The sequence below is a fragment of the Cotesia glomerata genome, linkage group LG4 (genome assembly GCF_020080835.1).
Source record: "Cotesia glomerata isolate CgM1 linkage group LG4, MPM_Cglom_v2.3, whole genome shotgun sequence".
NCBI classification, from domain to species: domain Eukaryota; kingdom Metazoa; phylum Arthropoda; class Insecta; order Hymenoptera; family Braconidae; genus Cotesia; species Cotesia glomerata.
In genome coordinates this window covers 159,779-176,563 of record NC_058161.1, presented here as the reverse complement: position 1 = coordinate 176,563, position 16,785 = coordinate 159,779, and the positions used below count along the sequence as shown (strand labels likewise).

Below are 16,785 nucleotides of genomic sequence, written 5' to 3'. Positions count from 1 at the left end.
GGGATCTCGGGATGGTAAAACTCAGTCATGACTTGTAAGTCTTGAGTTGAGTTTTGAGTGTTGAGTCTTGAGTCTTGAGTCTTGAGTTTTAAGATAAAGATAAAGAAGGTTATTATTCAAAAGGGTCGACAGGAGCATTTTCACTTCCAACAGCGATCCGTCTTATTTGCATTAATTATCACGGTTTAAAGTTGTAGCTTGTACTTTGGAGTTGGTGAAGATATAGAAGCTTTGGTTGTTAGTTGTTGCAGCCAGACAAGTGCCTAACGCTCTGAAGTATTATGAATCGACATAGTGGAAGAGAGAAAGAGATAAATAGAGAAATAGAAAAAGAAAGAGCGAGTTTAAGTGAAGAGGGTTGTCGAGCTGTTTTCCTTGAAGGGTCCTCACCCCAAAATTACTGGCATCCGTGTACTTGCGCGTAAATATGATTAATCATCTAGGAAAATTGGGGGAGCAGCTTACCAAACTCCAAACTCCTTTTCCATCTTATTCTTAAATGTCGCGATTCTTATATTTCTTATATTTTTATGTTAACGCATTAATAAAATATAATAATAATTTCTTTTCGCACTTTCCCGATTATTTTTATTATTTTGTTTCTTTTATGTTTCCGAGCAAATGGAACTCTCGTAAATTTTATATTACTTATATATCTACCATAAAGTATACAACACTTTTAAACTTTTATTTATTACTCTTTTCACTTCCGTAATTATCTTTATCAGGTAACCTCATTTATTTTATTAATTCCTGTCATTAATAATATTGATAGTGACATTTATGATGATGAGAAAGAAATATTATTATAAATTTCAGTCAAATTGGGGATTTAAATAAATAATATCTCTCATATTTTGATACTATAATTTATTATCAACAATTTTTTACACTTTGTCATTTAAATATATTAGATATTTAAGTACATATTGCATTAGATCCAACTCATTATTATTTTATTTAGTCGTTTAATGTAATTATCTACACAATTTTTTTTTTCTTTTTTTAATTATTTATTATTAGCAAATCAAAATAGCTTAATAACTATTGCCCTGTATAGACCTTTTCGAATTTTATTAGTACTCGGTAGTTATTTTATTTATAGATATTAGTAAAATCGATAAGAAAATGTTTTTTAGCATTTGCAGTTTGTTTTTACCTGACTTACAATTTGTAATTAATAAACTCTGCATTCGAAAATTCAACACTCACTCAAGTTAAACAATTGTCAAGACTCGGGCTCAGAGAATCTCAAAAATTGTCAACTCAATAAATCATTTATTACCTCAATAAGTAAATAAATATTTAATAAACTTAAAAAGTATTTACAGACACTTAATTTTAACTAATTTAATAATAATTTAAATTTTTTAACAATTATAATTTCTTCATTATATATAATATCAATAGGTATTTATAGTTATATACAGAAGAGAACGTATCAGATTTTTAGAAAAATACGCGACATTATATTTTACGCAAGAACAACAACATTTTTAAAATGTCGTTTGTTTTCTACCAAAGAATCTAAGCTTAATTATTATTATTATTACTTTAAAAATTATCTTTGAAGCACTTTTTGGCTACATTTTGATCGACTGTTTTTAACTAATTCATTACAATTACAATTAACAATTATAGTATTATAATACTTACTGGAATAAAATATGTTTTTGGTTTGTTGTTTTTTTTTTTTTTTTTTTTTTTTTTTTTTTGATTTTTTTTATTCTATCACGTCATCAGCAGTACTAGGCTCTAGTTTTACATCAAAAGCTTCATAACTACAGATAATTATCCAATTTAATTTAGTAAAATTTGTTTTGTTTTAATGTCGTAAACGTAAATTTGCTAACAAAATAAACTAAAGTAATAACTTAACTTGTATTTACAAATGTACAGAATGATTTAATAGTAAGTCAAAAGCATTCCTTAGTTATAACTATTATTATTATTATTATTATTATTATTTATTATTATTGCGCGCAGAATTTCTACACTCGAGACGGAGTATACTTAGATTAGCCAAAGCTTAATTACTTTATTTATTATTTCTTACTGATGTGTCTACATGGTTACTTTTATTTTGATTTCAAATCCTATCGTTAATTACTTCTGGGATCTGCTTTTGATATGTTTGTTTTTGAAATTCGATTTAAGAGTTTAATAACACATCCACTAAAGTACTAATATGATAAACAATTGTTGTTAATAATAAACAAAAAAAAAAATATTAAATCTACATAGAATTTATTTTGAGCGAAAAAATATTGCTACTGTTACTTTACTTATCGGTTGATGGATCAAATATTAAATGTATTTGTTATTTTTAATTTGACAAATTCATATATATATATATATATATATATATATATATATATATATATATATTATATATATATATATGTTAATAAAATATGTTGGGTAATCTCGACACAACCTGGACTCAATTAACCATACGCAGTATCTATTAAATACGTGAAAAATTGTATTTATCTTTATGATTATTTATACTTTCAATCGGATGTTTTTATTTCTGTCTCGAAAAATAAAAATATTTTGTCATTAAAGTGTCAATCGGGAAATTTATTAGATTACTAATTATTATTTATTATTAGAATAGTGTACAAAAAGGTGACTACTGACTGATGTTAATAATAATTTAGATTCTCATAAGTTTACGGAAGGCTTTTCGAAATTCCGGATTGAAGACTGTGTAGATCACTGGGTTTACAAAGCTATTCATGTAGCCCAGCCAAGAAGTGACGATGAAAGCTGTTACACCGGGCTGACAGTCCATTTTCAGTTTGGAACACAGCGCGTCCATCACATTGCAAGTAAAAAATGGCACCCAACATATTAAAAAAACTCCTGTCAACAGAAAAACACAAAAAAATAACAACTTTAAATAAAATAATAATAATAATATAAAAAAATTACCAAGCACAATGGCGAGTGTTTTAGTGGCCTTTCGTTCCTTCTTGACGGAGCTTTTTTCTCGCTTCTTCTTGCTGGTTTTGTTGGCTTTATATATCGTGAATCTGGAGGTGCTGTCGCTGGGCTTTTTCTCCTTTTTAACGGCGTCGGTGCCTACTCCAGCTGTTACGCCGGGCCCGGTTCCGACGTTAAGGACACTAGGGCTGCGTTTGAATTGCGCCGGCAAAAGTGACCCAGTGCTCTTGAGTTTCTTGAGTCCTTGCTTGTTGAGACCGTTGGTGGTTTTTTTAATCTGGGTAGCACTCCTAAGAGGCGGAGGCGAGGACGAAGTCGAGGAGGACGGTGCAGAGGTTGTCCTCGGGTTTGGACTCGGGCTCGAATTACCCTCCATTGTGCTGCTCACAGCATCCTCGAGACACAGATTGTTAGAATCACTCCTGGTTGAATTAGAGCTGGTCAAATGTGCCTTAGCAACGACTCTGAAAAAAAAAAAAAAAAAAAAAAATGAAAAAATATAAATATATGAAAAGAATGAATTTTTAACGAGTCCTCGAGAGGTTCTGCTGGGTGGAGAAAAAAAAAATATTAATAAAAATAAAGGTCGAAAGAAGGAAAAGAATGATATTGTAATTTTATTTATCTTACGCAGCTTCCTCGACGACCGTAGCCATAAAAAATTCAGCGCTCTTGTCGTTTGATATGACAACTACCGGGTCAACGGGTGTCTCGTCCTCGTCCTCATTGCTACCGGAGGCTGTATTTGTCGGCTCTTCATGTACCGGCGCCACAAGAGTGGCTGTTCCCAGTGCCGTCTCCGCAAACCTTGCGACAGAATAAACACTGCGTGATTTTAGTTTTATTTAACTACTTTCTATTCTTCGTACTAAATATTATTTTAGAGAAAAAAAAAAAAAAAAAAGAAAAATGACATCTCAAAAAAATGCATGAGATTAATTAATTTAATAAAACTCACCGTTGGGTATGTATTACGTTTTCAATTATATTATTTGGTTTGATATCTCGTAAATTAGATTTTTTGTGAGCTCTTGCTTTAGCAGCACGTATTCGAAGTGCCTAAAGCAATTTAAACAACATAATTAGATTTAATAATTTTACGTAATACTGTAATTAATATTTATGCGCTTATGTTACCTTGAAAATATTCCAGTACAAGAAAACCATAATAATACAGGGAATATAAAAACTCGAGAGACTTGAGTAGATAATAAAATCAGAATTGTAAAAGACGCACAAATCTAGCTGACGCTCTGGTGTATTATTTAGGCCGAGAACTATTGGACTGCCAATCGCAGCAGATATTGCCCACACCAAAAGTATAGTCATCCATACTCTGGTGCTGTTTTTGTGTTTGGCATATTTTATTGGCTGTGTCACAGCTATGTACCTAAATTAGAAAAAATTTATTATTTTCTATTTATTTATTGACTTTTTTTTCTTAATAAATTTGTTACCTGTCTATTGATATTGCTACTAAATTAAATATTGAACTTGTGCTGCACGTCACATCCATAGCGATATAAAAGTCACAAATAAACGCCGACAATGCCCATGCGCCATTCACCTGAAACAGAAATAATATAAAATTTTAAAATTATTACCGCAAAATAAGAAGAAAAATGAATACTAAATTATCTTATTTTTTTGGCAAACGCAGAATTGCGAATTAGTTATTTAAAAAAAAAAAAGGTGAATAATATACTTTTTAGTTTGCCTGATGCCAAAAGACTTGAGGATAAAATTCACCGACATTTAATTTAAAAACAAAATTTGAATTTTATTTGAACTAAAACTGGAGGAAGTGAAGCACGAGAAAATAAAGAGTGGTGTGTATTCTCGAATAAAGAGTGAAGAGTGAAGAGTAAAGAGTGAAGAGTGAAGAGAAAAAGCTTGAATTTTAATGCCATTAGACATTTCAACGGATTTTTCGTTCTCAACTCTCAGCCCTGATTTATTCCCGTTACTCGTGTCTTGACTGCCAACGAATAGCTAAATTATACTCACCAGCAGAGAGAATAAAAGTTCCCCGAGCCCCAGAGACGCGATCACGAGCGAGAAGCAACCAAAGACAACGAGAGACAAACAACACAAAACCATTTTCTCTACTCCTCTGCTCCAATTTAGTAGAAAATCTTTCGTTAGACACACTACACCTAATTATCTCATAATCTTCATAACCGTCATCTTAACACGATAACAACGACTCGGCTAATTATAAATTATAATCGTGCCAAAATTATCCACAAACACTCTAGATTTATATATTCATTATTATTATTATTATTAATTATAAGACCCGAGAGTGACTGAATTTGTAAATGGTTTTTAAAATAAAAAAATTTTTGATCGATTATTTTATCGTGTACATTAGGTAGAAGCACACCAGCTGTAGCATATTATGTATGAAGTAATAGAAGAGTAATTGTACCAGCAAGTATTGTAAATTTTAGGCATCATTCTCTACCGAACGTGTCACTTTAGGTAACTCAATAACTCCCCACGGGTTTTCGAGTACCGGCGGAGCAAAATCGACGCGAAATTGATATAATCACGAAAGTTAAGCCACATAGACGTTGAAAGCTACAATGGTGTTTGCTATTCAGTGTGAGTGAGTATTCACTGTTGAGTGTTGAGTGTTGAGTGTTGAGTGTGCTCTCGGTTCCAAGTCCGGCGGGAGTTTACAGTCAAGACTCACTAACAACAATAACAACTTATCGATCGTAATTCACTCTATATTGTGTATAATAATAATAATAATAATAATAATAATAATAATAACAGCAGGACGCGTGTTGGTACCCGCCAGGAATTCTCAAAAAATATCCTCCGAGCTTTTTTTTCTAAAGTTAATTCCATTTCCGCGGCGATCGCGACAACAGGTTATTCCCCGAAGAAAATACCGATAGCATCGCTCCAAGGAATTACCTTCTTTTTAAATTCAATTGAAAGTTAATCAAACAAAGTTTAACATATCTCTGAAAAAAAAAAGGAGAGTTTCGGAACAAAAATAAATCAAGTTCTATATTTATGTGCCAAGAATTATTTTTATGGACGAAAGAAATATATTAAGATAACAGAGTTAGTGGTTAATGTCAAGAACAGACAGCTGGATAAATACTTTATTGAAATAAATTGAAAAGGTTTGTCTTCATTCGGTTGTTTTTATGATTGAAAATCCCTCATTAATTTCTATTCTGTTGACCATCAGATCGGATTTTTGCGGTACAGTTCAGCAATATACGGGCAGAGAAAATAAAAAAAAAAAAGAAAAAAAAAAAAAAAACAATAATAGCTCATTGGGAATAGCCTTGAGCGAAAATAAATAAATAAAAAATAAGGAAAAGGAAGGACCAGACGGAAAGGAAAGTTCGTTAGGTTGTCAAAGATAGACGAGCCGTGACGATGCATCACCGAGATTGGTGGATGCACTTAACCGAGCTGGTACTACCATCCTCAAAGTATCGACAACTTTTTAAGAATGCCACTCGACTTGCTCGTCAACTCGTGTTTTATCTTTTTCCTTTTTCCTTTTTCCTTTCTTGGTGCCTTGTTACTCGTGTCGCCGGTGGTAAAGATGGTGACACTGTTAAAGTTGTCCGGGTCATGATTTAATGTCTCCTTTACTAAATTATTTTTATTATCTAACCCGACAGTTTAAATTAAATATATCTAGAGAGTGATTTATTGTAATTAAAGAAAAATTGGGTATCAATAGAGATGGTTATAACTGATAAGTATTATTAGGCATTGAGTACGTGCTTTAGATGGTGAAATAGCTAATCTCAGTGTAAAAGTTTTTAGTTGTATGAGTTTAATAACTGAAATATACTGTCAGGGTGGTGTTAAGTAGACGCGCTAATGGACTTGAGACACTTTAATGTTGAAAACGCATGAAACTAATTATCGGGTAAAATGAGATTGTGCTGGAACACTTGATATATGTCTACATATATACATATAGGTAAAAGTATGTGTCTATGTGTATGGCATTAATTTAGTCACGTCCAAGTTAAGTGACTTAATGAATTTACGAACACGTTTCTGGGAAAAAAAGAAAAAAAAATTACAAGTTAAAAAATAATGGTGATTTGTACGGGAGAATAAATTATATAAAAAATGAATTTTTAAGTGACTAATTTTGTTGGTTATTTATTGATCGGGTGATGAGGAGACTAAAATTTGACTGGCAATGGTTTTACAGTCGACGCTCTCTGTATTGGACCTCTCTGTATTTGACCACATTCTTCCTCTGTATTTGACGATTTTACACAGCTCTTATGGACAAGGACGAGTCAAATACAGAGAATGGTCCTGTACGGGTGAGTCAAATACAAAGAGCGTTGACTGTACAAATGATTGTAATACCCGTCGGGTGGGTTAAACCAAAATACAATCGGCAGATAAATTCGTGAGCAGAAACACGTTCGTGCTAAATTTCCCGTGGGAATGTCTGATGCGAGCTGTATCGTCAATAGCTGTTTCAACGGTAATCGGACAGACAGTGTGTAACATATTGTTTTAAAATAACCCATCTATCGGACAAGTCAACGTTAAATGCTTTTTTTTTTTTTTTTTTTTTTTTTTTTATTATTTTTTAATTTCTTAATTTGTTTTCGCTGGTCAGAAACTAAAACCAGAACCAACAGAACCAAAGTTATTAGTCCGTGCATCATGATCAAAGATACATCACTATCAAAAAGTAATAACCATTTTTTCATTCAACCGGAATACCGATCGGTGATATATACTTGAACGAGGCATTAAATATTATTTTTATTGGTAGGTGATATCGGAGCATTACAAAATCGATTGCGTGCAATACCGAAAGGAAATGACGACCAGAAGATTGGATTACTGTTCCAATTTTGTGGATTTTCCGTTTCTCTGGTTGAACGCTTTCTCTGGTTTCTTCTTCGCTGGCTGCATTCCTTTTTCCCCTTTCTTTTTTTTTTTTTTTTTTTTTTTCTTTTTTCTATTCTTTACGACAGTCTTATTGCTGTCCAAGATCCTCGATATTTCACAGAAATTCAAGATAAAAGAATCTAATATATACTGATGATGAAACAATTTTATTTAAAACCATCAATCTACAAAATAGGAGAAACTTTTTTCTGGTTGACGCGTTTGGTAAAGCCATGTAGGACTAAGGGGTAAAGAGGGTCAGTGTGCAATGTCGCTCCAAATCATGAGTAGACTCTAGTGGGTCTAGTCACTGTTCTGACATAAGACAACGAGGAACAGTGTAGTATAGAGTAAATCTCTGGGAGGAGCTTTCCCGAACAGGAGATCCGTTACGTTTCGTGGAGATAGAACACGTCGACGCCGGAAGCGAACGCCCGTTTCAAACACGTACATCGGATTTTCGTGCATCGTGATCGGATTAGATTCGCCACTGCCGCTACCGCTCTGTCCTTGTTCTATGTTATGTGTGTTCTATAAAGCATCCCCTTCACTTCTTCACTTCCCTCTTGATCCCCACTGTTCGTTGCTTTATCCGCCGCTATCTACAACTAAACTAACTTTGTCAACAACTTCCGCCAAACTATTCACGTCTTGACATATACTCCAGAATTTTATTGGTCAACAATTATTTAACCACATTTTCGTTACACGTCACTCACCCTTTTTTTTTTTTTTTTTTTTTTTTTTTTTTTTTTTTCATTTTTTCATCAAATAAATAATTATTTAGTCATCCTTTCACGTGAATAAATATACATGAGACAATATTAACAACTATATAAAAATAATGAGGATAATTTTGGGTGGATTTAAGAGAAAAAGGAGGGAAAGAAGGAAGGAAAAATTTGTCGGAAAGTTGGTTGGGAGCGTAACATTGCCTACATTCTTTAACATTTGTATATATTGCTCTATTTCTATATTGGTATATTGTAACGTTAATGTATTCAATTCTGAAAGCATTCTCGGAAACATTTTATCTGTTATTTTATATTCCCCCTTCTCTTAACGTCTTGAGCGGGCCCTCTGTCACTATCAGCCCTCTTTTCTTTCATCACCCCATATAATTTTGTTGATTTGATTCTTTTTTACTGGGAAGAGTATCAAGACTCCAAGACTCCAAGACTACCCTTAACATTTATCGCAGCTTGTCGAATGTTTCAGGCTTCGGCCCTAATCTCACGTTATTAACTTTTTCCAGAGAACCAGAAAAAAAAATCCTCGGCTACTTAACTTCCGATCAGGATAGTTATTGCTTTTTTCTTTTTTCTTCTTTACTTTTTTATTTTTTATTTATACTCAACTGCTACAAAATTAAATTAAAAGAATAATTAATTGCTCAGCTGGAACTTGAGAAAATATTTTTTTTTTTTTTTTTTACCTTCAATACTTCAAAAAATATATAGACTCTCAAGATCCAGAGATATTCAAGTGTATGTATATATATTGACGATTTTGTCAAATTTATGGTCCCTACTGATAATAAAAAATATATAAAAAAAAATATAATCTCATTATGAAGGTACTTTACGCCGACAAGTTGCCAGAAAATAGTGTGTACTCTCATACGCTCCACGTGTTCCATCTAATAAATTGCTAAATTATGCATTGAATATAAATTTAACTCAATTTTAACTGCCACTCATACCCACACAACTCATGTATTTGTTACAATATTAATTTTTTATATGGTTACCGTTTATAATTTATAGATATTATTAATTTAATATCCCATACACTTGCCTGTTTAATTATTTATTATTACACAATTAATTAATTAATTTTAATATTTATTACCCAACCATCTGCCGTTTCATTATTTATTAGTCGGTTAATTAAATCAATTTTATTTATTTACAACAAACAAAATTTGCAGAAAAAATTTAGTTTTATTTTAAAATAAAAGTTTTGATTCAACTATTCAAAATACGATAAATATATATGAGGAAAAATTTGATTTTCTTTAGAAATACATGAAATAAATTTTTTTACAATCTGAATACTTTAGGAGTAATTTAATTTCGGAATAAGAAAGAAAATAAAAGAAAAAGAAGCCTGTGCTTGAAAACCGTAACTTTAAAAAGTTTAAAAGTATAAAAATCTTATAAATTTATTACACCAATAATATATCAAGCTATAAAAATATGGGTTACATAAAAAAGGAAAATTACGAGTGTGGGGATACAGAGTGAGTATACATCGTAATTTTAAAAATCTCCAGTGACTATATAATATTACAGGAGCCGTATCGTGTATGCGTACAAGTGAGAGCTAGGACTTTAATCCATAAAAAAAAATGAAAAAAAAAACACTCGACTTGGTCGTCGTCTTCTTCTTCTTCTGCACACTTATATATGTAAGTCGTAAACATGTATTTTTTACTCAGCAGTGTCGGAAAAAAAAAAACTAATAGCTTATTAAATTTTCTCCTCAGTAATAATAATAATAATAATAATAATAACAATAATGTATTTATAGATAGAGGAAACAGGAGTAGTAGTAGTAGTAGTAGTAGTAGTATAAGCGAGTAGTATAGATCAATGTTAAACAGAGCTCGACTCTACACTGATAGCTCGTGGCAATATTAAACCGATTGGACAAAGGTACGGAGCAATTATCAACTTTGAAAGTCGTTACCGCATAAGACTTTACCCGTACTATCGGTTTGGTATTTGAGAGCTGGCTCACTGCACCGGTGGAATGAGAAAATAAGGATGTCACACGTACAAAAGTGAGTGTCACCCTTATATGTCTTCTATATCTGTAGTTTAACAAACTGTGAACCAGATTGTCGTGCCAAACAACAGTCAGATAGATAATCCGACAAGGAATAAGTACGAGCTGTAAACCAGTATGTGGTTGGGTCCTTCAGTTGAAAAGGGCTCACCACCAATATAACTACACTACACTGGTCTTCTCTACACCGGATGTTCTCCTGTAAAAGTAAACCCTAAAGAGGAGAGAGGACAGAACTTTGGTGAAAATGTATTACCGAAGTATTCAAGTAAAGAGAAACTAGAAGACTAGAACTTTTGAGTCGATGGGTTGTTGGGTTGTCGGGTTGCTCGCTACCCGGATGGATCCCAATTATCGAACTTGTATCCTCGAATTTCAGTGCCAACAAAACTGCTCTGGTTTAACCATCTCTGTTTGTAATACTTATTGCAGCAACATCCCACTTTTACGAGCTAACCACCGACACACACTCACATATAAATTTACAAATTCAAAGGCCAGATGACTGTTTGCCACTCTGGTGGTACAAATCACACATGAGGTTAGTCGGAGGAACTCTAAATGAGAATCATTAAATGCTCCTTTGACCTTTATTATTATATATATTTTTTTGTGAAATTAAAACGCAGAATAAATAATAAAATAGTAAAGGTTTGATTCTTAAACTCGGTGACTTTTAGCTTTGAGTGGTGGATCACCGTTACGTGTACATACTCGAGTGCACAGAGGTCACCGCTGTGAAAGACACTAATCCGATTAGCCTGATCGACGGATGCTCAAGGATAGATAGAAGCCCCATCGTTCCATCGTCCCATCGTCCCATCGTCCCATCGTCCCGTCGTCTGATCGTCTGGCTGCCGACAACAGACTCTACCTAAAGAAATAAATAGAAAGTAAAAGAATGATCAAGCTAAAGGTATCGAATAGATAAAACAAAATAAAAAAAATAAAAAAAATGTAAGGAATAAAGGAAGCAACTAGCGACGTTTCTCAGCAATGATATCTCCCCTTAAATTTAGTAGTAAGGTGACGGTTCATTTCTTTTATTTTCTTAAGATTTTATCCTCTCAATATCCAGTAGATTTTATTTTATTTATTTTGATCTAGCTTTTACTGCTACCACTCGATACTGCTGATCATCCGGGAATTCAATGCTCTCATTCAATCAAAAGACGATAAAAGATTTTTTATATATACTTAACTTTCTATTGTCATTTTTAATTGATTGCCTTAATTGTTGTCTATTGTCAGGTACTATGTTATATAGAAATTTTATTTTTTTATGCTGATATTGAATTTCTTTTTATATGGTTAATGGTATCATGCAAGAAGGATAATAAATATAAAAGAGCCTTAAATAGATGAATCGAGTTCAATAAATTTATTTTAGTGGGTTCTCCGCCGCATCACTAATATTATCTAACATCTTTAAAAGGCCGAGGAGGTTATAAGAATAGAATCGAAACAGTCGGCGGAATTTAAAGTGGGAAATTAAAACTTTTCCAAATATATACTACCAGCTGAACAGATGATGGCTACGGCTACAGCTACGGCTACAGCTACGGCTACAGCTACGGCTACGGCTGTTCTATGCCGGGGTAAATGTCGATGTGGATGTGGACGAAATCGTCTTTATGCCATTGAGCCAAAGTTCGTGACTTGAATAGCTTTTCTATGATAATCTACCTATCCACTGTATACTCAGTACAGTATACAAGAGTTTACAATTTCGACTACTGATGTTTTGCTGCGGACAATTCAGTATAAAAGCCTCTAGAAAACAATCCTGGTAATCAAATGAACCTGGTATAGCTTTATAGGTTTATAGCTTTATAGCCCTATAGTCCTATAGCCTTATTGCCCACCGGGCACCCTCAGAAATCCTCTGTACTGATATTATTATGCCTCACATATACAAAACTGCTCTATCGAATTCCCGGACTATACTATGCTACATTTATGCGATGCTTTAACTGCCGATACTTAAAAAAACCACCGGGTTTATCGTTACTGTCGTTGCTATAATTGCTATTGTTTCTGAATTTAATTGTCTAGATAATCGAACCGCTTAACCCAGAGTTTAATTGCCGTTGATATTTTTTTTTTCTTTCCTTCCTAATACGTATGGGGTGAAACAAATGATGGAGTGAATTTATTTAATTTGAGCAGTCGCGATTGAAAAAATTGATCGGTGAGCGTCGACAATAAACATCCAAATCGGGATGAAAAAGTTAAATATGTATAAAAAGTTTTATTTGTTAAATTTGAGTAGAGCTAAAACTGAAAGCTCGTTGCTTGTTGCTCGGGGCTCGGGACTCGGGGACGATCGTACAGAGAATGAGAGAGTGAAAAAGAGAGAAAAAGCAACTGCGAATTTTACCAAAGTTATATTGTTGAAAATACTTTTATTTGTATCCATCTCTTTGTATTCGGTGTATTCGGTATATTCATTTAACTTTCTCTCTATACACACCAGGCAGCTTTTTTATTTGGTTAAGTGTGCGTAGGGGGTGAAAGTGAGCCTCGATTCTGGATTTACTCACTATAGAGAAAGAGAAAAAGATAGAACAAAGTTTTTATAATTTAATCATATTTGTTTTCTCTCAGCTAAACCTCTTCTGGATTTTCACATCAAACGGCTTAATTAACAAACTTTCAAAATTACTATTACTTGGGTGAATTTTTTTAGCGACAAATTCTTTAATTTAAAAAACCAGGGGCTTTCATTAATCCTCAGACTCGTACCCACAAATATAAAAGATTAATTCTAGTCGATTAGCTAGGAATGAATTTTTAAAAAATAAAGGCACCATTCACTGGATAGTAAAAACTCTAATTTAGTGGGATTCAAATTTTGATTTTATTCATTGAATAACCTTGATGAACGTAAATAAAGTTTATCTACCGTAATAAATTTTTTAATGCTCGACGATAAAAAAAAAAAAAAAAAAAAAAAACGTAATAGCCAATTTCAACGAGTTATTAATTGATCCACAGGTTAAAGTTGTATAATAAAAGGAAAATGACAGGAGAAGGTTGTGGTGTCGATAAAAAATTATTTTTTCACACCACAAAAGATCGTAGAAGAGCAGAGGTAGTTGGTTGTGTGATCGGTACTTTTACAAACTGAAGACAAGAGCTGCGATAAGTTGTAAGTGTGACTCGGCATAAAACTTTTTCTCTTTACAATGACGAATGACATTTCCAATGGTTTACTTTTAGTTAAAAAAAAAAAAAAATAAAATAAAAGTTGAGATTAACGTCCTACTACTGCTACTGGTCGCTCAAAAAATTTTTATTCCTCATATCATATATATTTGGATTTGGAGAAAAAAATGAAGATTAATTATTATTTTTTTATGGGTGGATTTATGTCAAACTTCCGAAGAGAAAAAGTTGTTTGACGTAAACCAACAAAATATAGGTATATAAATATATAAATATACAAAGGTATTATTTTTCATTAATCTCAGGATATGATCTATCTATGTGGCTGATCAATAAACGTCGAGGTCTTATCGATGGATATCCAAACGTCAAGATAATAATAAATAATAAATAAATAAAAAAAGTAAAGTAGGTAGACATGATGTGTATGACGTACGCGAAAGAATGCATCCAAAAACGTCTAGTCCTGTCGATCTTTATGCATAAATCAATAGACCACACCAGTGTACATGCTTCGCTGATGGAATTGAGGAATATAGGAAGAATGACGGATGTACATGATGCTGTTACTGCGTATAAATTTCCTTCCGTCCTTTTTTTTTATTCACCTATCCATGGCACTTTTACTGAAAAAAAAAAAAAAAAAAAAAAAAAAAAACACCCAAGTCAAAGGAACAAGAATGAGAGAGAAAGAGAGAAAAAAAGAGACTTTTTCTCGGCACTATTTTATTTATTCCATTCAGGCCCGACGCAACCACAAAAACGTGCTGTGGATACTGCATATGCGAATATTCTTGAAATAGAGTGCCAGAGAAAACAACCAACTAGAGTATTTGGTTGTGGTGCGGTAGCAAAATTGCGAATTTATTGGATGCGTGTGTAGACTTGATATTTTTTATAGAAAAATATGTTACTTTTTACTGTTATTTTATTTTAAAAATTTAAAACTCTATAAAAAATTTGAATAAAATTAAAAGTTGTGATGGAGCAACGTCTTGATTTAAAAATGAATTTTTTAATCAACCTTCGACCTTTGAATACTCAAAATTAATTTTGTGCATATAAAAGTCTGCACGTCCAGGAGATTATCTCCGGTTGAACATCAAAGTACCCGAAGTAGTAATTCATAGAGTCTCCAGCTTTGGATTTGAGCTTCAAAAAATACTAAAAATTGTATTTTTCATTTAATTTAAATGAAAAAAAGTGAAAAATGAATTGAAAAATAGGCAAGGATAGAGGTAATATTACACGAAGACTCTCCTAGACCAAATAGAGCCGTGATAGCTAGTGGAAGAAGCTGACGATGACGGGAACGACGACGAACGCTGTTATTAAATTTTGAACGCGCCTCGGCGTGTTATTTACGGAGCATTTCTCGATTAAATTTAATTATCCCCACTAATTTCAGCCAATGAAAATTTATGAGTGAAACCCGCGGGGTTCAACCCACTCTTGCTCTCTTGCTCACTCAACAGCTCGGTTTTTTTTTTTTTTTTTTTTTCAGATGATTCTCGATCTCGCTTCAGGGTCGACAAAAGTCTCTTGGACTAAAAGTAATTTATCTCTCATCTCTCATCTCTCACCTCTCATCTCAAGTAATACCTCACCTCTAACTTTACATTTTTTTCTTTCATTTTTATTTCATCGCCAGTAATATTTCAAAAATTATAAAACTTTGCTGCTGCCTTAAAAATTACAAATTGCCAAATCAACTAAAAAAATAACATTTTTCACATTAAATTACAGCTTATTCAATACACTCGGTTATTAACTTTTCAAGGAAGTACTTTAAACAGTTAAAGAGTACTTAACTTTTTTAAATAAAAAAATATATATCAACTCATAGTTGAAAAAAAAATATTATTGAATTATATTTTCCATCAATGTTTTATCATCTAATTAAAATGACGTTTAATATTTTATTATTATCATTGTTGTTGTTGTTGTTGTTATTAACATTACACGGTGTAGCAGGATCGCTAATGGCATTGGAATATAATTATGTAGCTCGATCGATTAAAACCAACGACCGGTGAAAATTCTACTAGACCAAAATCTATATACCTATGTATATGTAAGGTTTTTAATTCGATCCGAAAGTTTACACTGCGTGTGTTGAACTTTCTTCCTATTATGTTGGGTTGGGTTTAATATTTCTTCAAGTACTGAATAATAAACCTCACAATTTTATCTACAAGCTTATAAATATTTTATATTCATTGACAATAAATGATAAAATTAATATAGATTATTAAAGTTTAACACTAAAAGTTTGAAACATTGGAAATAAAGTTTGACAATTCTAAACAAGTTTAGCAATAAAACTAACGGGAAATTGAGGCTTAAAATAATACTCCTCTCATCAGATATAAATAAAGTAATATAAATATAAATATAGATGTTTGTAACAAATGGTTAAAAGTATATAAAAGCATTAAAGAAAAGTTCCGAGGATTATTGTTACCATAGTATAACCGTGTTTAAACTTTTACCCACACTACAATACAATACGCCATGTCTACTGTAGTAATGGGTTGTATCAACAGTATGTTAGTGTCTCTATTTATCTCTTCGTGCTGTATACAAAATACTATTTGGACAAATTGCACCGACAGGAGGTGAATATGCCTCGACAACCTAAAATTGAGTCTTCTCTCTCTCTATACATTGACTTTTTTTGTTGTTTTTTATCATTAAATAAAACCAAATAAAAACAGACGGACAGTTGAAATAAAAACAGTAAAATGTTTTGCTCCATTAAATTGCTTACGATGGATTAAAGCAGACAGGAGTAGAACAAAAGTACAGAATTACCGTTCTCTGGCTTCCGACCTAAGTACCTATATATAATGCACAGATATAGATATAGCAGGGTGAATTTGCTCTCGCGGATGCTGCGTGAGGCTCTCGACTTATTTTAAATAATTAATTAGATTCTCTGTTTAAATTTTACCGAGAGCAGTTACCGGGAAT

The 16,785-nt window shown here is 32.4% G+C and overlaps 1 protein-coding gene across 3 annotated transcripts in view; it reads right to left on the bottom strand.

Annotated features, from left to right (window-relative positions):
- Nucleotides 1-1,656: 1,656 nt before the first annotated feature.
- The window catches only part of LOC123263066 (dopamine D2-like receptor), a 65,641-nt gene continuing 50,512 nt past the window's right edge, over nucleotides 1,657-16,785 (bottom strand). For 2 of the 3 annotated variants that reach the window (XM_044725601.1, XM_044725602.1), the window contains exons 3-8: nucleotides 4,407-4,516; nucleotides 4,087-4,339; nucleotides 3,908-4,008; nucleotides 3,580-3,774; nucleotides 2,938-3,413; nucleotides 1,657-2,868 (exon numbers count right to left, since the gene is read on the bottom strand). In XM_044725601.1, coding sequence (XP_044581536.1) covers nucleotides 2,660-2,868; nucleotides 2,938-3,413; nucleotides 3,580-3,774; nucleotides 3,908-4,008; nucleotides 4,087-4,339; nucleotides 4,407-4,516 — 1,344 coding nt within the window. In that variant the 3' untranslated portion in view covers nucleotides 1,657-2,659. The remainder of the gene's footprint in view (nucleotides 2,869-2,937; nucleotides 3,414-3,579; nucleotides 3,775-3,907; nucleotides 4,009-4,086; nucleotides 4,340-4,406; nucleotides 4,517-16,785) is intronic. The other variant, XM_044725603.1, reaches the window with a different exon arrangement.